The 22536-nt window shown below is 47.7% G+C and overlaps 1 protein-coding gene across 1 annotated transcript in view; it reads left to right on the forward strand.

Annotated features, from left to right (window-relative positions):
• The window catches only part of CUX1 (cut like homeobox 1), a 301887-nt gene that overhangs the window by 59233 nt on the left and 220118 nt on the right, over positions 1 to 22536 (forward strand). Inside the window, exon 2 of the mRNA XM_048518602.1 lies at positions 21413 to 21523. Coding sequence (XP_048374559.1) covers positions 21413 to 21523 — 111 coding nt within the window. The remainder of the gene's footprint in view (positions 1 to 21412; positions 21524 to 22536) is intronic.

Raw genomic sequence — 22536 nt, forward strand, 5'->3', positions numbered from 1 at the left:
AGTGTGGGCGGCAAGTGGGTTCGCATAGTTCGCTCACATGCAAGCATGCTTAACGGAGAAGCGAGGCCAGTAGATTAGGTATGCATGCTCCGCGACGGAGCCGCTTCTGCGCCATTATCGGTAACGGTGTCGTTCAGCGCCAGAAATTCGCAGAGTTCGCCATCGCTGCCCTCCGACCCCTGGAGGTCGGAGGACAGTGTATGGGCCGCGACGCCTGCAGGCTTAACACGAGAGACACCGCGGAGTATGGACGGAATGTCAGCGTCGCTCCGGAGGCGCTGCTCAAGACCGGCCGTTATGGAAGACGCCCTTCCCCAACATCGTTCCTTTAAAGGTTAGTGCTATTTAGGCGGCTTAATTTCAGCCTGGGGAGGGAAGAAGATTGGTCGCCGCTGCCGCGCTGCAGCAGCGGCGCTTGTAGGACGGGTGTCCTGGGGGCTTTACTCCCAGGTCAGTTACCATACGTACGCGAAACGGCCAGAGAAAGAGTTGGGAAATCACCCATCCAAGATGCCCACAGTTGCCTCCGGGAGGAGTAGGGAATCAAACCTGGTTCTCCAGATTGGAATCCAGTATTTGCACCTACCCTTTGGCTTATTACCAAAACTCAATGCCTCACTCTTTTCTCCTCGGCGTCGGATTGCAGCCGTTGCGTAAAACAAGCAACGGCGTACCATAGCAGGCTCTTCTGACTGCTGGTTAAACGGCCAACCAGTCCTGTATGACAGCTGCGACAACCAGCCGTGGCTTCCAGGAAACCGTGATCCCGGCCCTGCTTGTTTTAGAAATGCAGCGTTTCGTGGCAACCCATAGCGTGTTCTGCCCCGGAAGCGATCCTATATGCCACTACAGGTATGGGCAGCTGGTGGTCCCCTTGTGAGTTTCTGGGGAATCCAGGTTCTGGTTAAAATGTATTTTGTTTTAAAGAGGGATACATTAATCAGGACAGCCCATATGGTGTATTCGGCTTTGTAAAAATTTTTGGTGGTTGTTGTTTTGCCTTCCTCAAAGGTAAAATGGCGGCAAAGTCTAATAGCCTGTCAGGAAGAGATGCTAGGGGCTCAAAGGCATCCAGATCCCATGGGAGTGGGGGAGAAGCAGCGGAACGAGGCTTCAGACAGCATGTTGGCGCTTTGATCTTGGATCGGAGCAGGCAATTGCAAAGATTGGTGGCATTATGGAAATGAGGATGGGCACTGTAAAGTACATCTTGGACAGATAATTTCTATGCAGATAATTTGCCATAAAAATTTATATTGCTGTCCTTAAAACTGTCAGAGGTTTACTCTGTCTAGGGAAAGGTGATTTACGCGGCATTAAAACACTTTTTACTTTCCAGTCCTTTTTTTTAGATTTAATGCTTCTATCGGGCCTAAGGCACGAAAAAATCTTCCTGCGGGATATTTAAAAGTTGTTTTTTTCCCCCTCCTTTGGCGCTGGTGTGTGAAATACATCTTCAGCTTAGAAGCTTGAAAATGCTTTGGAAGGATGCAGTAAATAAACGGCGGGATGCCCTCTCCTTGGATTCTCCAGTCCGGAAACTCTAAACTTGAGGGTTGACATTGTTATCACGTGGGCGGGTAGGGCATACCTGACCTCACAGGTGGGTGATGAGAATGGAAGCGCCCAGGGATGACTGCGGGCTTTATTTTTTCGTGAGCTCCGGGCGAAGGCCACGCCCTCTTGGACGTAGGTGGTGGCAGGCTGGAGGTCATGAGAAAGCTGCCAGTATAAATTTGCAAAGGCAGGATCTCTGCTGCTTGGATTCCTCCGCAGAGTTTATTGTATGAACGCGTCACTTAAAGGCTAATTATTTCTTAGCCCAGAGTTGATCAGTATGGCTGTGTGCCTGTGCATGCGTGTGTCTGTGGTGTGTGTGTCATCAAGTCTCAGCTGACTTTCTGCGATCCAGTAGGGTTTTCAAGGCGAGAGGCTTTCAGAAGCGGTGTGCCGGTGCCTGCTTCCACATCATGACCCTGGAGGGTACTTGGGTGTCACCCATTCAAATTCTAACCGGGACTCACCTTTCTTAGCTTCTGAGATTGACAGTTCAAGCTAGCCTGGGTCTATACAGGTTAGATCAGCATGGTCGGACTTGACGAATTTCCTTGGGATCAAGAAACAAGCAAATAAAAACCTAGAAGTCCAACAAATTTTTTTCCCATGCTTCAAGGCTTTGGTACTTTGAAGGCCAAACGACCTAGCCACCGGTATTACGAAACGGCATCTCCTCTTACAGTTTCTCATGATGGTATTAATGCTATTGGCAAAAAAAAAAAAAAAAAAGCATCGAGCCTGAGTATCAGGGAGCAAGCCTGGTTGTCATTACCGCAGCGAAAAAGCTAACTTCGGATCCCGGCTGAACTTCTTCCCCCTAATTTCCCCTAATTGCATTATTGCTTAAACAAATCATTTCCGCTGAATATTGGACTGGCCGAGAATGGAACTGATCAAGAAATGAATGTGGCTGTTGCTGAGATTGCCAAGAAAAATGGCTATAAAATCAAGACGAAATGTTTAGATGCCCTGGCGCCTGGGATTTGTTGAGCTCTGCAGTATGAAGGGTAGGGGTTTGTGTGTGTGTGTGTGTGTGTGTGTGTGTGTGTGTGTGTGTGTGTGTGTGTGTGTGTGTGTGTGTGTGTGTGTGTGTGCGTGTGTGTGTGTGTGTGTGTGTGTGTGTGTGTGTGTGTGTGTGTGTGTGTGTGTGTGTGTGTGTGTGTGTGTGTGTGTGTGTGTTGGAGAAGGGGGAATGCGTCTCAGTGTGTTTCACATTCCCCACTGTGAGACTGAAGGTTTTTCCATTGCTGCCATAAGACCCACAAGGCACTGTGATTTTCCTTTTCTCCCATCGGGTTGACCAGCAGTCAGGAAGAAGAATTTGGATTTATACCCCGCTTTTGTCCCCTGTTACGGAATCTCAAAGCAGCTTACAATTACCGTCCCTCCCTCTCCCCAAAACAGACATGTTGTGATGTAGGCGGAGCTGGGAGAGTTCTGAGAGAATGATGACGATTCCGAGGTCACTCAGTAGGCCTCATGCGGAGGAGTGGGGAAACAAACCCAGCTCACCAGGTTAGAGTCTGCCGCTCAAGTGGAAGGAGTGGGGAATCAAACTGGGTTCACTGAATCAAAGTCCACCGCTCTTAACCACTACACCACACTGGCTCTCATGGAATCACTCATTTATGTGGGAGAAAATCAGGTCATTATGTGAGCATCTGGAAAGAAGAAGAGGAAGAGGAGGAGTAGTTTGGATTTATTCCCCATCTTTATTTCTTGTAAGGAGACTCAAAGCTCCTTTCCCTTCCTCTCCCCACAACAGACACCTTGTGAGATAGGTGGGGCTGAGACAACTGTGACCAGCCCAAGGTCACCCAGCAGGAGTGTAAGAGTGTGGAAACCCATCTGGTTCACCAGATAAGCCTCTGCCACTCAGGTGGAGGAATGGGGAATCAAACCCGGTTCTCCAGATTAGAATCCACTTGCTCTTAACCACTACACCACGCTGGTGCTTGGAACTGTACTCTTTTGTGCTCATTTTTAATTCATTTATACATCTGGTGAATCATTCAATATTCTGATTTTTGGAGTAGACAATGGGAATGGGGAGGGGAGCTTCCACATGACCTCTAAGGGAGGTGACATTCTAAGCCTTGTCCAGCCAGGTTTGCCAATTCCCCAAATTTCCCCTGTAACTACAGCGGATTTCCTGATGACAGTGGTCAGGTATCCCTGGAGGGTGGACTCTATGACATCACCTTATTGCTGAGTTCCTTCCCTCTCCAGTCTGTACCCTTTCCAGGCCCTGCCCCCAAATCTCCAGGTATTTGCCAAGGCAGAGCTGGTATCCCTATATCCGGTCCAACTTCCAAAGCCAGTATCTAGCTCCCCGGGGTTCCCAGTTGGAGGAGAAAATGCCCCCTCCTTTCTGACTTTGTTAGTTTATGTTACCTGTCTTTATTAAGACATTTACCTCATGCCTGTTGGCACAGAGCGTCCCCTCCAGCCAGCTGGTAAGATATTAACAACAGCACTCATCTATTGAAGGGCAGAGCCAGTGTTACTAAGCTAGGTAACACCAGCCTTGGGCCAGGCCACAAGCTTTGCCAGACGGGTTTTTGCCGCTCTCCTGGAAATCACAAGGGGGAGGTTGCCAGTTAGAGCGTACCAGTCCATCATCAGTATCACCCACTAAAAGGGCCCCTGGCCAACAGCCGTACAGTAGTTGTGTAATCTTCTATAAAGTAGGAGAAATCCCTCCTGCTGATTTGGCGGTAGAAATGTAGGGGCTTTAGTGGGTGTTCTGTCTTTCTCTGCTTAAAACCATAAGAACAGCCCTGCTGCATCAGACCGGTGGTCTATGTAGTTCTGCATCCTGTTTCATGCTGCACAATTGCTCTGGAGGGCCAACAACAAGGCATAAAGGCAGATCTATTTTTACCTAAGGTTGCCTCCTGGCATTGGTGTTCAGACGTTTACTACTTATGGAAGTAGGCAGGTGTCAAACTCGCAGCCCTCCAGATGTTATGGACTACAGTTCCCATCATCCCCTGCCAGCACCATGCTGGCAGGGGATGATGGGAACTGTAGTCCATAACATCTGGAGGGCTGCGAGTTTGACACCTGTGCATATGGTCTCTTCCAGATGTTGACCCGCAGATACTGATTCAGGATACTGATTCATTCGAAACCCCCAGACCCGTGGCCAGTTTAAAACTGGACCTGGGTTCTCTATGCCCGATTTTACTCAACTGATTTGCTCGCTTGTTTTCTTCACGTTGCTTGAAAGCCAGCCCTCTCCACTGTGCCCGCTCGTGAGGCGACTTCCATTGTAGTTCAAAGAACAAAATCTGTCAGTAACAATTGGAACATAAAACACTAATAAACTGCAGCGTTCAAGTATCTTTAAAAGGCCAGAGGCTGCAAAATATTAACTGATTCAAAGCATCCGAGGAGGTGATTTTAGTACTTTTGCCGTTGCCTGTGGGGCGGAAGTTGGAACATTGAGGTACCACAGCAAAAATGGCCCCGTTTCTCAGAACTGTTGCCTTTACTCTGAAAGATGGCTGGAAATAGTGCTGGGTTTCTGTGACTGACCCTAATTTTTGGACATTTATTTGGCCGCTAGTAGCCCTGAGAGACAGCGTGGCGTAGTGGTTAAGAGCAGGTGCACTCTAATCTGGAGAACCGGGTTTGATTCCCTGCTCTGCCACTTGAACTGTGGAGGCTTATCTGGTGAACCAGATTAGCTTCTGCACTCCAACACATGCCAGCTGGGTGAGCTTGGGCTAGTCACAGCTCTTCCGAGCTCTCTCAGCCCCACCTACCTCACAGGGTGTTTGTTGTGGGGGGGGGGGGGAGGGAAAGGAGATTGCAAGCCCCTTTGAGTCTCCTTACAGAAGAGAAAGGGGGGATGTAAATCAACTCTTCTTTTTGTGGTTCTACTTGTGGTAGACAGGTTCACGTTGCGGCCTGCTGTTGTCTATTCCCTAATCCAAAGCAGGGTTCATGTGCACTAGTTGCTGACCAGAGACACAGATAAGGTCTACGGTTCTCAAATAATGTAATAGGCCTTCGATGCGGGGGGGAGGCATTTGAAGGGTCTGTGTGTGTTTGGGTGTGTGTGTGGGTGTGCGTGCGTGCGTGCGTGCATGGAAATGTTCAGGAAGGGCTAGCTGTCTCTTTACTAGGATGTAATGGCTCTCAAAATCTAACATTAAGAGAGAAATGATGCCGGATTGTTTGCACCGAAGACGCCTGTTGTGGCAGGGGACATGACCTCTACAAATGGATTGTTATTTACTTTATTTAGGGCCTTTTATCCCACTCCTCCTTTAAGCAATTCGGGACAGCATAGGTGGTTCTCCGCTCCTCCATTTTATCCTCACTATTTTGATGGGATAAAACCTGCATAAAGTGCCATCCAGCTGACTTACGGCAACCTAGAAGGGTTTTCAGGGCAAGAGACCAATGCGGGTGGTTTGCTATTACCTTTCTTTGCATTGTGACCCTGGTGGTCTCCCATCCAAGTGATGACACCCTGAGGTCACCCATTAAGTTCAATGTCAAGTAGGGATTTGAACTTTGGTCTCCCTAGCCATTGGACCTCATTGCCAGGCGAGCCTGTGCAATTCAAGTGTTTGGCAGGCGAGGAAACGATGACAGCTAAAACCAAGTACTTGGGCAGAGCAGGCTTCTGAAAAGTCTTGGTCGCCTCTGGCGACTTGAGTAGTGATTTCCAGGTGACCAGCCTGACAACTTCACTCCTCTAGGCTGTGGATATGCCTCAAAGATAGGTCGCAAGAGGGAGCTGAGCTAGCCACATTTTGAGAACTTGGTCCCTGTCCTTGTCCTGAAGATGCCTCCCACGTTCCCAGTTTTCTTGAGCTGGAGCCAACAGTGTAGGAAGGCCTGGGTGGATGAATCCCTTTGTCTTCATTGTTTCTAGTGATCACAGCATGAACAGTTTTCCTTTCTTGCTGGAGCCTGGCAGTTGAACGTCCAAGAACCTACGTTGGAGGCAATATGTTCCTCTGACCACTCCAGCGGATCCGAGCAGATTGTTGGCAGTGTGGATTTGGAGGGGCTTTATAAATCAGTGCTGTGTCCTTGTCTCAAGTTAAGAGAAAAGAAGGATAACTGGAGAGTGTGTGTGACCCATGGGTCGTGCGCGTAAACCAAGATGTCTCAGCATTGAGATCTTCCAAGATGATTGTGCTGAGCCCCAGGGGTATTTGCTTGTCCCTTTTTATCATTGTCTTCAGTGATGGGATTCAGCCGGTTCGCACCGCTTCGGCAGAACCGGTTGTTAAAATAGTGCTTGTAAACAACCAGTTGTTAAGTTACTTGAATCCCACCACTGATTGTCTTCCACCAGCAGGTGAAGACATTTCTGCTTCATCTGGGATTCCTTCAAGGATCTCTTCCTCCCAGCTTATAACCTGTTGCCCTTTTGTTTCACTTATGTATTTTAGATCTGTTTTGTAACCAATTCCTTTGTATTATGTCGTTTTAATTGGCAGGCACCTGATGGCCTTGATGGGGCAGAAAGACAGGCTATAAATGTAGTAAATAAATAAGCTTGTATGTTTATAACTGTGAACTTGATGGTTTGGCTCTAAGCATGTTTTGTGGGAAATTGGTTTGAGTAGTGCATGCAAACATGACGGATGGAAGTGGAACCCCAGTTGCATTGAGACAGATCTTTATGATACGTGGAGTCACAGTTTTGGGGAGCACAGTTTTGGGGAGAAATATGCTGTGGGTCTGGAACATTTTAGGCATGGGGCGCTAGTTAGGAAATAAAACATTGGCTCTGAAATGGCTGAACCAGGGGAAATAATAGTGGTTGGATTTTTAAAAAATGTTATAAATGTCAACATTTACCCACTTTTGTGGGTGAGGCCGGGATAATTTTGCTACGAGCGTCTGTAAGCGTTTGTGAGCGTATGAAAACGGGGCTGCTGCTTAGAAACCATTTGAAAAATGTTTTTAAAGGTTCAAAAGCGTATAATGTAAACTCCAGTGTCTTTTGATTGAGGAAGCAGAATGAACGTGTGATGGGAATGGCTCGATTCTTCTCCGAGCTCGGACAGTATGAAAGAGAAGCTAAATTTGGCAGGTTTTGTTGCGGATGATTCGAAAGGACCGGGCAAACGGGAACCTCACTGGAACGGGCTGGATTTTGCTCCGTTCGGCACAGTGCTGTGTTACGTGGTCCCGGGGCAGAACATAACTTGATGTGATGTTTTTAAAAAAGGATTGCGTTGATTCATGGCGAAAGTGTTATTTTTAGCCGCCGCTCTTTGGCGAGGCAAACATCTCTTTGTAAGTATGGGACTTGTTCACACCTTTTCTGCCCAGTCCCCTTTTGCAGAAGATGCCCACGTTGCTTCTGATGGTTTTCAGCCGGATTGAAAACTGACATTTGCAATTTAGCTCTGCCTGTACCTCCTCCTTTAAAATCAGTGACAAGCAGGAGTTTTCTGGAGAGCAGAACACGGTGAAAGAATCCTGAAAATAAGCATCATCTCATGGCCTGATTCACACATAAGACGAATTGTAGGGTTGGGCCCACCACGAGAATTCTCTGCGGATGGTCTGTGCATGGATCCCCAATCTTCCTGGCTCCTTTCTCCTCCCTAAGAGCAGCAGTGGCTTAGTGGTTAAGAGCAGATGTACTCTAATCTGGAGGAACTGGGTTTGATTCCCCGCTCTGCCACTTGAGCTTTGGAGGCTTATCTGGGGAATTCAGATTAGCCTGTGCACTCCAACACATGCCAGCTTGGGGACCTTGGGCTAGTCACAGTTCTTTGCCAAACTCCTCATCACCCCTCCTCTGTAGTTAAGCAGTCTCTTGCTCGTTATTAAGAAAGTAAGCCTGAGTTCTGAATGACAAGCAAATATTGGATAACAGTACTTTAAATCACCGTAATTTTGTATTCACACTGACACAAGCACTCATTCACTAACAAACTTGAGTTGACGTACATGCGATTTGTATGACTTTCAAGAACGTAGTATTTAGGCATTCGGTAAATAATTACAGTAACATTGATTTACAGATGGCTTTACATTATAGTGTGGAGTCAGAGGACCTGTGGGATTCAGTAGCGATGTTGGGTTGGTGACTTGCACTCAGCAGGGAAAGGGTAAAATTACTTACTTTACAGTCAGCAGAACTCCACCTGCACAAGAGGGAGGGAGGAACAATTTCTCCTCATCTCCAGCCTCCTGACACTGGTGGCTTTTAGGGTTGGAAATGCCTGCATGGGGGGAGAGCAGATGTATCAGTGGTATTGCCTTGTGTCTATGCCGTGGCTTACCTTCAGAGGGACCTCCTTGGAATCTGTGTGAGCAGAGGCATATCTAGAAAAAATATAGCCCGGTGCAAAATCTGAGCCCCCCTGCCCCCCATATAGGCAGCTGCCCGCCCCCACCATGACCAAACAACTTTTTTTGCATCAGGTCTTGAAGTCAATGTATGGACCCGAGGGAAAGGAGGAGGGGCATGGGGGGCGATTTTTCGACCCCCGCATGACTAAACTGCCATAGCTCGGGGACATTTGACCCCATGTGTCCCCCTGGGCGGTACGCCACTGTGTATGAGTAATTTCAAATTCTGTGACCTGGATCTCGGCAGCTCTTAGAAACTGAAGAGGGCTGGTCCTCTTCAGTGCTTGGATGGGAGACCCACCTAGGAAGTCCAGAGTTGTTCCTCAAAGGCAGGCAGTGGTGAATTGCCTCCGTCTGTCTCCTGCCTTGAGAATCTCATGGGGTTGCCACGTCTGTGACTTGATGGCTCTTTCCATCTTCAGCTAACAAACAGCTCAAGGAAAGCTTTTCTGGACTCAAGAGAGCGTGCCTCCACTCTAAATGGCCCTTGGCCTGCTCTGCCCAAAAGCCAGCGAAGCGTTGCCCACTGTGAAACCTTACTGGGATATTATGTAGAAACTTTTAAGGACTGGTCTTTGACCGCAATAATAAAAATTAATTCAATCATACTGGGATATTTGAGGCAACGCCAAGCCAGAAGTTACATGAAAAACCCAAACTTACCCCATCTGAAATTAAGACGTCTGCTAACTGTGGCCCTGCAGAGTTGTTCACACAACCTTTAACCCCGGAGCTTAGACGCATGTGTGGGCCTTTCATGGCAAACGGGCCTCGGGGAGTTGCAACATTTTCTGAGAACGTGACCTTGCAATAAAAAGGAGCCCTTTGTGGAGAGCCGGTCCCCCCCGCTCCGTGCTCCCGTGGTCCAACCCTCCACATATGGTAGGTGGTTGCATCTGGTAAGAGGAATTACTCCACCAGGGAGGGGCGGGGGAGAGAATGAAGTCATCTGTTCCATCAGCTTGTAAAACCAAACTAATTAACAGACAATCAGCATTGATTGAGACAGCTGCATTTATTCTCCAGGGAGCGATTGGGAACACACATACACACGTCTCCGCAGAACCATTGCTGGCTGCTCTGGGCTGTGCCTTTTGGGTGCCTGGATTTGGGGGCTTCGGAGGGTCTCCAAAGCAGGGTCAGCCACATTCTATTGCACTGTGAATTCTACAAGGACGTTAGCAATAATTTATTCTTGCTCCCACTGACTTGGCCTTTTTGATATCCCAGCTATTCTAATCCCCCTAGTGACTCACTTGTTGCATTTTTACTCAAAGATAAGGATTCCCCCCCCCCCCCCCACCATTTCATGTGCTGTTGAAGTTCGATGCACGGCTAGCAGAATGGTTGGTGTCAGGCGAAATTCGTCAGACGAAATTCGTCAATCGATCGTTAACGTTATTGCCGGGCTTGTATTTTAGTCTTTTAGCTGGCCTGTGACTGCATTTAATAAAACGAACGAGGGCGAGCGGGTGTTGGTAGTTTTATTTTACGCAGTGGCACTCTCTGATGTGGGTTTGGTTTGCTGGCTCCACAGGTTGTGTTTGCGCGGTGTTTTCCCACGGCTGGCGCAGGATCCATTGCAGCATCCTGAGAGTTCACACAAGTTTCGTTCTAAATGAGCTCTGGGCATAATGGAAACAGGTGCTGGAATGTCCCCCGGAGCGCTCGGAAGCCAGTGTGGGTTGTCTTTCAGGAAAGTCTAATTAGTTCAACCCATCTGGACAGCAATTCGGTCGTGGCCAATATATTATTAATCTTTTGTGAACAGTTTTAATGTGTTTACAGCTTTGCAGCCATTGCCTTAAGCTTTACCCAACTTCTCTTAGTAGGTTAGGCTGGTGGAAAAGATTATGTGGACAAATTTCAATACAGTTTTGGACCCAGATTTGGGTCAGAAGTGGACTTGGTCATGCTGGATGGATTTGCAAGGAGGAGGAGGGGGGGAAGGAGGAGGAGGAGGGGAAGGAGGAGGAGACGGAGGAGGAGGAGGAGGAGATTGGATTTATACCCCAACTTTCTCTCCTGTAGGGAGTCTCAAGGTGGCTTACAAGCTCCTTTCCCCTCCTCTCCCCACAACAGACACCTTGTGAGGTAGGTGGGGCTGAGAGAGTTCCGAACAACTGTGACTAGCCCAAAGTTACCCAGCAGGAGTGTAGGAGTGCGGAAACACATCTGGTTCACCAGATAAGCCTCTGCCACTTAGGTGGAGGAGTGGGGAATCAAACCCAGTTCTCCAGATTAGAATACACCTGCTCTTAACCACTACACCACACTGTGTCTTTCAGAATCCAGCCTAACAGACTAACCACCACAACTTTTGGATGCTACAAAACCTTTTCAATTTCATTCTGATGATTTTGGTAGCAAAGCCGGGAATGAGGTTTGTTGCCCCCAAGCCCCACAGCAGCCAGAGACGGAGTCAACTTTCTTTAGATGGCCTCCCGCAAATGTACAGACATCTCCAAAGGGGAAGGGGGGGGGGATGGCCCGCTGCCCACTTGGCTCGGCTCCTTTTAAAATCACACTTTTCTTTCTTTGCCGTTTCCTTTCACCGGGCTTCGTTTCTATTTTAACTTCTGTTTTCAAAAGGGCTCGTAACTATAAGCCGGCTCTGATATTCCAGGATAAAAGCCAAAAGACAGAAACGGTTCAGTGTATTGTTAGCGAATCCTTACCTGATGGTGGAGAGCTTAATAATAAACTCAGTCCAACTTTTCAAAAGAGTGAACTTTGATGTGTCACAACAACTGCCTGTTGTTCTGGTTCTGAACATTTCCAGGGGTGGGCAGCATTAGGGCATCCATCTTTGGATACAATGGATTTTTTCTCAAGCCTCTCAAGTCTGTTTTTGAACAAGGGCTGCGCGAAGTTGCTTGCTGAAGCACTCTTTTGGAAAACAGTAGCGCGGATAAAAAGAATGAGTGACTGCACTTTTAAAGCGGATTCACTAACTGCTACGTAACTTTCGTAGCCATCATTAGTATTGATCCTGCTGATAACTGAAGTATCTTCTCTGTGGCTCTGATGCTTTAGAAGGACTTCACCGAACGTTTTCTAAAGTGGTTGATGTTAAGCACTTGGTGGCGGGATGAGTTACCAGACTCTCATATTTATCTCTCCCCCTTTCTTCCAAACAACTGAAGGCCATGTTTGTGGATACGGTTCTCCCATCCCCTCTCACAACGATCTGAGGTAGATTGGACTGGTAGAGAGCAACTTGCCTCAGTTCACCCAGTGTGGTTGGGGACAAAATGGGGGTTCGAAATAGAGTTGCCCAGACGTGATTCAAGAACAACTTGACCAATGATGCATAGGTGTTGTCTGGAGTTGACAGGACAGGGAAGTTTCTGAATGTTTAGGCAAAGTTGCGTGGAAGTTAAAGGTCATGGTGGGTGTAATATGGAACCCTACAGGGCCTCTAACCATCCTTTGGTTCCATCTAACCATCCTTTGGTTCCATCTTCTGGACCTGACCAGACAGGCAGGCACAGAACCGACAGATGTCACGCAGCACCTTCAATTCCTATCCTCACCAGAAAGCCTAGAAAGATACCATGGTCTGTGGTATCCGGTGATACCAAGAGATCCAAGAGAACAAACAGGTGTACACTCAATCTCAGCATGGTGTAGTGGTTAAGAGCAGGTGGATTCTAATCTGGAGAACTGGGTTTGATTCCCCACTCCTGCTGGGTGACCTTGGGCTAGTCACAGTTCTTGGGAACTCTCTCAGCCCCACCTACCTCACAAGATGTCTGTTGTGGGGAGAGGAAGGGAAAGGAGCTTGTAAGCCACCTTGAGTCTCCTTACAGGAGAGAAAGATAGGGTATAATTCCAAACTCGTCCTCTTCCTCTTCTTCCTCTTCTTTTGACTCTGGTGTGCTAGGTCCGTGGGGGGCCTTCTGCCAATCTGAGTTACATCAAAGGATGGCTGTTGTTGGGATAAAGTTTGCCAATTTTGTAAACTTTATTGTATCCCCATTGGGAATGAATGAGTTGACTTGATGGCACCCCTGTAGGGTTTTAAAGGAAAAGCAGAGGGGAGTTGTTCGCCTCTGGCCTTCTTTGGTGGTCTCCCATCTAAGTACTAACTAGAGACAACCCTGCTCAGCTTGGAGATCTGGCGAGATTGGGTCAGCCTGGGCCAGCTGGGTCAGGGTGAACAGCCAGGTATGAATATTTTTAATACCCAAAGACCGACATCATGGTCTTCTTGAGTTCATGGAATCAATTGCTCTTTTATGTTTTAAAGATTTTGTTTGCCAAAGGTCTGTTGAATTTGTAACAAAACGTTGTGGTTGGAGTTCATGGAATATTTTGCCCGTATTGTGATTGAATAATAGGCGCCCAGTTGCTGATATTTGACGTCAGTTGGCGTTCTACATGGCTTGCTGACCCTGTTCGGCTGTCTTTGTTCATTACTCTGTAGTGGGTTTTGGACAACAGAGTCTTCACGCTGTTCTGTTTAAGAAACAAAGCAAAAAAGCACCGGTTCCCTCGGCCCAGTGTTTAGCTGCTGCTGTACCTCAGGTCGGTTGTAGCAGCAGAATGTTCCTACCATTTTTAAAAAATCTTAGAATGGGCCTTTCACAGGGGAGCAGCTAGTCTCCGAGTGGGTGTATCCAAGAAGCACATCTCTTACCCTGCAGAGTGCCTGCAGATGCATACTTTCATGGGCAGTTCTGCTGCACAAGTCTGGTTGCGGTAAAAAAATAAACATATTAAGATGTTTCAACATAAGCCACAAATGACAGAAAAAGCTGCATAGCTATAGCTTGATTTTAATAACAACAAATGTTTTCCCCTTTTACAATGACTAGCTGAATATCCATCATAACACATTTTTTCATAGCTGTTTCCCAAAAGCACTACAGATCCTGGTACCCCAAGTGTACCAATGACTGCTTTCTCCCAAGTTGATAATAAGCTGTGTGAGCACTGGGGACTGGGCCTTTTTTATTGTAGCCCCTTAGCCTTTTTGATTGTGGCCCCTTAGCCTTTTTGATTGTGGCCCCATTGCATCTCTTCTACGCCATCTTTATTTATTTATTTATTTATTTATTTATTTATTTATTATTTAGTTTTCTATACTGCCCCATCCCCAGGGGGCTCTGTACCTGCATCATCGAAGGCTTTCACGGCTGGATTTAACTGGTTTTGGTGGGTTTTCCGGGCTGTGTGGGCATGGTCTGGTGGATCTTGTTCCTAACGTTTCACCTGCATCTGTGGCTGGCATTTTCAGAGGTGTATCCCAGAGGGAAGTCTGTTACACACTGTGTCCAGTGAGAAAATCAGATTTTTGTTGTCCAATGCCGATGCATATGTCTCACATAAGAACATGAGAACAAGCCTGCTGGATCAGACCAGAGTCCATCTAGTCCAGTACTCTGCTACTCGCAGTGGCCCACCAGATGCCTCTGGGAGCTCCCATGCAGGATGTGAAAGCAATGGCCTGCTGCTGCTGCTGCTGCTGCTGCTGCTCCCGAGCATCTGGTCTGCTAAGGCATTTGCAATCTCCGATCAAGGAGGATCAAGATAGGTAGCTAAAGATCGATTTCTCCTCCATAAATCTGTCCAAGCCCTTTTTAAAGCTATCCAGGTTAGTGGCCATCACCACCTCTTGTGGCAGCATATTCCAAACACCAATCACACATTGCGTAAAGAAATGTTTCCTTTTATTAGTCCTAATTCTTCCCCCCAGCATTTTCAATGGATGCCCCCCTGGTTTTAGTATTGTGAGAACGAGTATTTCTGCCTCTTACTTTCTAACAGATTGTTAATCTTTTCTTGTTTTAAAAAAGCCTTTTGCTTAGCTATTAACCGCGTTGGTTTCTGTTGAGCATACATTCTTTTTTGCTTCTTGTCTGGGCTGGGTTTCAAGCATGGTTTGTCCAACTGCTGAGGATTTCCCTCTTTTACAATGGTTTCCCCATATGGTATGAAATTCCAGACCGAAATGGACGCCGTGCCCTGATTTCCCTCTCCTCGCCGCCTCTCTGTTCAGCTGGGCATGAGGTCTTTCCCGGTGCATTTTGATATACCATTTTAGCAGATCTCTGAGCTTAAATTGTACAGGGTCAGTGGAACTGGCTCCCAAGTCACCTCAGGCAAGTAGAAAGGTGGGCACATGCGCTTCACTATGAGAAAATTGTTCACAATGTGGGTGAATGCGATCTTTGGGCACCATCTGCTGCACCATCTTTTAGGGCAACATACAGGTGTGTTGACCCTATCTAGATGATTCAGGCTAACCTGATCTCGTCAGATATTAGAAGCTAAGCAGTGTTGGTCCTGCTTAGTACTTGGATGGGAGACCACCAAGAAGGGTCAGGGTTGGTCTGCAGAGGAAGGCAATGGTAAACCACCTCTGAACATCTCTGGCCTTGAAAATCTTGCTTGTGCCAAAAGTTGTCTGCAGCGACAGCAGTGGTGGGATCCAAAAATTTTAGTAACAGGTTCCCATGGTGGTGGGGTTCAAACTGTGGTGTAGCACCAATGGGACTGGGCGGGGCATGATGGGGGCGTGGCCGGGCATTCCAGGGGTGGGGCATTCCTGGGCGGGGCTGTGGCAAGGATGCAGCCGCTGCGCCGGTCCTTGGGTGGGAAACGAATGCACGCAAGCGCAGGCTGCCACGCACGCTGGTGCACCTCCTGCTAGACTGCTTCAAGTTCTGCGTGCTACTGCTGAGAGGAGGGACGTAACTAAGGCAAAAATCACGTGGCAAAATCACCAACTAGTAACCCCCTCTCGGCACACACAAATAATTAGTAACCTACTCTTGGGAACCTGTGAGAACCTGCTGGATCCCACCTCTGAGCGACAGCACTTTACATATACGTTTGTTGATTTTTTAAACAATTTCTTATATTTTATATCCTGCTTTTCTGCCAAGGAGTTCAGGCTGGCATACGTTGGCCCCTCCCCTGTTTAACCATCACAACCACCCTGCAAGGTGGGTTAGGCTGTGACGGACTCAGGGCCATCCAGCAAGCTCTGTGGCAAAGTGGGGATTTGAACCTGGATCTCCCAGATCCTAGGCTAGCACTTTGACCATTACACCAAGCTTCCTCTGGGATTCTATGACCTTTTTTGGGGGGGGGGGGAAGGGGGAGAGAAACAACAGCTACAAAATGATGGAAAAAATTCAAACTTCAAATTTAGAAGTAGCTTGTGAAAATTCAAATTTAGAAGTAATTTTAATAAATTTAATAAATAAGCACTTCCCAATGCTAAGTGAGTTGACTCTGGTTCTTCTCATGGTGGGCAAAACTGCGCCTTGCCAAAAGAAGTGGCAGGTATGTTGGTGATATAGGACAAGGGTGGCCAACCTATGGCACTCCTGATGTTCATGGACTACAATTCCCATCAGCCAATTGGCCATGCTGGCAGGGGCTGATGGGAATTGCAGTCCATGAACATCTGGAGTGCCATAGGTTGGCCACCCCTCATATAGGATATGTCCTCTGTGGGGATTTTGCAAGCAGCTTTGGAGGTTCTTAGATTGCTCGAGGGAGGTATAAATCTTTGCATAAATGTGCACACGTTGTCTTGTTGCATAGACATTAGCGGCAACTTTCCATCGGGCCCCTTGAGAGAGCACCTGCTTGGCAGGCAGCAGTTCCCAGGTTCGCTCCTCGACATCTGCAGCTGCGAGAGAGCCGCTGGCGGTCAGACGTTACGGATCTAGACCTGCCAGTAGTCTAACTCCAGATGAGGCAACTTCATACCCCCCCGTGTTCAATTTCTTTGATGCTGGAAAGGTGGCTATAGGAATTTAAGGGGAAAGACGTTCAGAATTGGTTTGCCATTGTGTGGGTTGCCTCTGCATGGGCTGGGAGAATTCTGAGAGAACTGTGACTGGCCCAAGGTCACCCAGCAAGCTTCATGTGGAGGAATGGGGAATTGAACCCAGCTCTCCAGATTAGAGTCCGCTGGTCTTTGCTGCTCCACCATGCTGGCCTTTAACCACATTTAAAGAAGGAGAAGGGGGATTGCTTGGAAAGATAGACAGTGTGTTGGTCTTTGCTTTATTGTATCTGCATCGCTCCTGAGTCTTCACAGAATCATAGAGTTGGAAGACCCTCCAAGGGCCATCACGTCCAACCCCCTGCAATTCAGGAACACACAGTCAAAGCACACAATCCAAACTCGGTTTAAAACCTCCAAAGAAGGAGACTTCACCACACACCGAGGGAGTGCATTCCACTGTTGAATGGCCCTCGCTGTCAGGAAGTTTGTCCTGCTGTTTAGGTGGAACCTCTTTTCCTTCACCTTGAACCCATTACTCCTGGTCCTAGTCTCTGGAGCAGCAGAAACGAAGCTTGCTCCCTCACCAACATGACATCCCTTCAAACATCTAAACGTGGCTCTCATGTCACCTCCTAACCTTCTCTTCACCCATCTCCTTAAGTCTTCACTCATAGGGCATGGATTCCAGACATTTTACCATTTTGGTTGCCCTCCTCTGGAGGACGGCCAGTGTTTTCTGCTGTCTGATTGCCCTTTGGTGATTTTCATTGAGGTCTGCAAGATATTTGACAGGATATTTGCTTGACAGGTACGAACAAAAGAACCGGTGCTGATTTTAGAGCCCTTTGGTGTTTTCCGTCTGAAACATCTTCCTGTCTTAGTTGGCCGAGGAAATTATTATTTTATGTTTTTACTGGGAGTGACCCGTCCTGGATTTTGTAGGCCAGAAAACAGGCTCCCGCGGCACAGTTACGGGAGAAGATGCCCCCCAGCCCGTGTCCTGCGTTCCGCCTCACTCCAGCGAGGTGTTTTTTCTCATGAACGTCAGATTTATTTGCAATGAAAGCAAATCGATTAAAAGTAAAGAAAAATCTGGAGGCGAATCCTCCCCAAAGGTACATAACACAACTTCTATTGACTTGGCGAGAAGGCAGAGCGCATACTTGGATTTAGTGCTTAAAGAGAATGAGCAGCGATATGAGAGAGAGCCAGTGTGAAAGCAATGAAAAAATAGGTCATAACACAGCTGGAAAGCCGGTGCTGGTACACGGCCTCTGCCTCTTGGAAGCAGAAGTCTATTAGATACAGGTGGAAGATAGGATGAGGTGCCTGTCGTATTATTCGTTTCCAGATTTTTCAGCGTGTCATAACAGTAAGGTCTGATTGGTCTGAATGTCAGGGTCTTTTGGGCTTGCTTTCTCCCAGGACAACAGATATGGAATAAGAATGGGGTGGGCAGTAGTCACTCTGTCTGGTCGTCCTCCATCCACTATCTGTGGCTAGATAGTTAACTAGCTCTTGTCATGTGAACATAGCCCTTCAAGATCTTTGCTGGCTCGCTTTGTATTCTGCCCAAAGAGTAGGTGGAGACCATATAAGACCTTTGGACTTTGTAGGACTTCCTGCTCTCGTTGGAGCTTCCTCAGCTGCTGAACTTGTACCCTTTGTTCCAGAAGTCAACATCTGTAGGAGACAGGTGTATGGGTACCAGGACTAGGTTGTCTAGGTGGTGACACCCACACTGCAGATTTATTTATTCCATGCCCCCTGTGGGGACTTAAAGCAGCTGACAAGTCATTATGAAAAAGTAAAACCGTGACAGAGACAGGAATGTACAATGGCTCCAGCTTCTGGTACTGAATTCAGCGGCCTGGCTTGTTCAGAGGCCTAAGCTGCGAGCCGTGGGCTCAGAGCCAAGGGCCAAGACCCTTTTGCCTCTTGCCAAAAGGCTCTGTCCTTTGGCTACAGCTGAGATTAAATGCCTGCTGACAGGAAGGGAAACAGAAGGTCAGCCCAGATCTCATTCATCCCACCCCAGTCTCTCTAGGCAGCGTTGCTTGGGGCCCCACTCATTAGTTTCCGTTTTGTGCCACGTTAAAAATGGAGGGGTATTTATTGAGACATTGCGCAACAGCCTTGCTAGTTTGCTTTGTCTTTAGAGTTAGTTATTTCTGTAAAGATTTTTAGTGCATTCACATATTTTTTTAAAAACCAAATTCTGTTTTGCTTATCTGGTGCCTGCTTTGTGGCACGTATGGAGATATTTATGTGGCCTGATGTTTGTTAATTCTGCAAGATACATAACTCCGGATGGTAACCCTGGTTGGTAAGCCATTGCCTGGTGCTCGGAAACGTGAAATATTTGCCGTGGCTGCTTTCCAGAGTGAGAGATCCTGGGGTTCAGTCTTGCCTGGAAGCTGGCTCTGCCTTGCCCATCTGGTTACCCAACCGGCTTTGGAGCCTCTGATTTGGCATGCCGGAGGTTCCAAGTTTGGCTTCCAGTATCCAGACTGTTAAGTAGTAAGGCTAAGAAGAGGTTGCTCTTTCCCAGATGAGCCTACTTGACTACTGTGGTCACCATCAGTCTGTGTCCAGTGTAACCCTCTCTCTTTTTCTTCTGGTCTTTGAGATCCTTCCTTCCTTCCTTCCTTCCTTCCTTCCTTCCTTCCTTCCTTCCTTCCTTCCTTCCTTCCTTCCTTCCTTCCTTCCTTCCTTCCTTCCTTCCTTCCTTCCTTCCTTCCTTCCTTCCTTCCTTCCTTCCTTCCTTCCTTCCTTCCTTCCTTCCTTCCTTCCTTCCTTCCTTCCTTCCTTCCTTCCTTCCTTCCTTCCTTCCTTCCTTCCAACTTTTGGTGACTCCATAGGGTTTTCAAGGCAACAGACATTCAGAAGTGGTTTGGCTCACATCCCGGTATCTGCCTCACATCCTGGTATCCCATCCAAATACTCACCAGGCTGAGAGCATGTGATTGGCCCAAGGTCACCCAGCAAGTTCCTGTGGCAGAATAGGGTTTTGAACCTGTCTTACCCAGATCCTGTTCCAACACATTAACCACTGCACCACCATGCCGGCTCCCATGACTCCAGACTTGCTGAATTTCTGCTGCCAGGCAAAAGTCTTAGGAAAAAAAATACCGGTTTTTGCAACTCCTGTTCATTTTGGGTTGATCCTGCTAAGTTTTTAAACCAAATCAGGTAGGCTCTTGTGGGAGTCTCCCTAGACTTCAGTCTCCCGAACCTTGGGATGGTGCTTTCCATTTTACAAGCCTAGATGGATTTTTCAGCTGCTCTTGTAATAAGAGGATGGTGGATGCTCTGCTGTTCTTAAGTTTTCAGAAAACTGCCATATCCTGCTGTGTCTTATAGCCTTGCTGATCTACTGCAGTTTTATGTTGTTGCGGGGTTACGTCTTGCGAGTTTATGAATTTAAAGTTTTGGAAGCTTCCTGGAATGGAATCGGAGGCTCGGAGTAGGCATGCTTGGAATAAATAACAGGGAAGACCGCGGCACTGCTGCCGGGCTGCATAGTCGATGGACCGATACTCCGCTTCATATCTGTTCCATGTTCTTGCCCCCCGCCCCCCCTTGTTAATACCTTGCTGGGAAATAGCCGCAGACCTCATTCAAAGAACCAGCCTTTTGAAAGTCTTTGCGGTGATTAGTTTCACACTGAAAAGAGATCCAGGTGTGATATACCTGCAGTGGAGGACACTGAGCTTGGGTGGGGCGTGCCTGCTAGATTGGTACATTCAGCTCCTTGGAGCAGGCACACCAACACACAACCAAGATCGTAGCAGGGATGGGGAGACTGGCCCCCCACTTCAAGAGAGCCTCGGAGCGTTGTCGGTATGAACCTGTTTATTGACAAGAAAAGGGAAGTGGCGCTGTGCTTTCTGGATGGGTTGCACAACCATCTGTTGAGAGGTGGGGTATACGTGTGTGCACATGCACCTGCTGTCGGGAGATCAAGCTGTTGTATATGCCGAGGGATGAAAAAAAAACACATTGGTGTTCTTGCTGAGACTTTTCTCTGGATCAGGGTCTCCAACCTTTGTGAGCCTGCAGGCACCTTTCGAATTCCGGCACGGCTTGGTGGGAGCGAACACCCAAGGACTGCCACCAGTTGTCGGCCAAAGGAGGTGGAGCCGGAGCCAAAATGGGCGCCATAGCTTGCCTTCAGTCCCACAGCCAAGATCTTGTGCTCTGGTGGCAGCGACGGCCAAAGCAATGCTTTTCAAAATTTGCACAGCCAATCAAAACTTCAGAAGCTTTGCTAGGCAAAAACCCAGGCTGGGCCATCCACTTTCTAGAAACACTTGGTGGGCACAGGACAGGTGTTGGCGGGTAGTGTGGTGCCTGCGGGAACCATATTGGAGATCCCTGCAGTGGATCCTAGAAACACTTGGTGGGCACAGGACAGGTGTTGGCGGGTACCGTGGTGCCTGCGGGAACCATATTGGAGATCCCTGCGGTGGATCCTAGAAACACTTGGTGGGCACAGGACAGGTGTTGGCGGGTACCGTGGTGCCTGCGGGAACCATATTTGGGGATCCCTGCGGTGGATCCTTAATAACTGAATGGGTCAAAGGAAGCAGCAGTTGCTGTGTATCACAGTGTATGATGTTTGTGTCAAAACAGCCATTCCCCTTGTTTACAAGGAGGTCCTAGTTAAATAACAAACCTTTAGGTAGAAGCATGCCACGGTTGTCTGCATTTTCAAATAATCCAATCGTGGCTAAAACGGGGATCTTTATTTTCTCTTCCTGACAGAGGGAGCTTGATGCCACGGCGACAGTGTTGGCAAATCGACAAGATGAAAGTGAACAATCGAGAAAGAAGCTCATTGAACAAAGCCGTGAGTTCAAGAAAAACACTCCAGAGGTGAGTCGAGGTGCTCTTTCACGCATCGCTAACAGCCTTCCCTGGAAATGAGCTTGGAGTTTCTGTTACTGAGACAAACTTGAATTTGTTGGATTTCAAGAGTATTCTGTGAACTGGGAGTGGGCTAGCTCTGATACAGAGTTTGCAATGGCTAGTCTTCAAGCAGCTATAGTCTGTCTCAGACAAAGATGTTGGCAGGGTTGTATATTCCTCCGCCACAGAACTCAACATCCCGGACATTCTTTGTTCTAGAATGCTCCACCTACCTAGTACCTACCTAATCCTGCCCCCTATCCATTTCAATGAACCATAAATGCTCTTGTATCAAAATACCATGTTCAGAAGTGCACAAAGTAATAGTTTTGACAAAGGCAGCACGAAAGGCAGCGTGTAAAAATGAATGATAATTCTCATATTCGTTCAGGACCATATTCTAATGCAGAAGCATACAATTTTCTCGACCACTGCATTTCAGCTGATGATCCTGACATCTTTTTCTGAGACAGAGTATACCTTTTTCGGTTGGGCTTGCCAGAGTCTGACATTTGAATGGTAACAAATCATTACCATCTCACAAATGGGTTGGTCCGCCTTCTGTTCTGTCAAGACCAGCAGTTCCCAACCTTTTGGATCTGGTGACCTACGAAAAGAAAAAGAGGCCGTGCGCAAATCATTCAAACTGTACTCGGCCTAGCTGCTCGGGGGAGTGTTCTTTAGGAGCTTCGCCATGCCTTACCCATCAGATAGTGAAGTAAATTTTATGCCAGTCTTCACTGCCCGCTGGGGAATTCCAATTATTTGGCCATGCATAATTCAGAAGAGCTGTTGGAGGTACTCTGCAGCTTTCAGCCTAACCTAGAGAAAGAATGACCTGGATTTGACAATGGACCAGCCAGTGAGGTTTATTTTTGATTTTGATTTCATTTTGATTTGACTTGATACCCCACCCACCCCAGCCAAGGACGGGCTCAGGGTGGCTAATGCACTTTAAATGAATAATCAATTAAAACATT

This window comes from Sphaerodactylus townsendi, linkage group LG16, assembly GCF_021028975.2.
Source record: "Sphaerodactylus townsendi isolate TG3544 linkage group LG16, MPM_Stown_v2.3, whole genome shotgun sequence".
Taxonomy (NCBI): domain Eukaryota; kingdom Metazoa; phylum Chordata; class Lepidosauria; order Squamata; family Sphaerodactylidae; genus Sphaerodactylus; species Sphaerodactylus townsendi.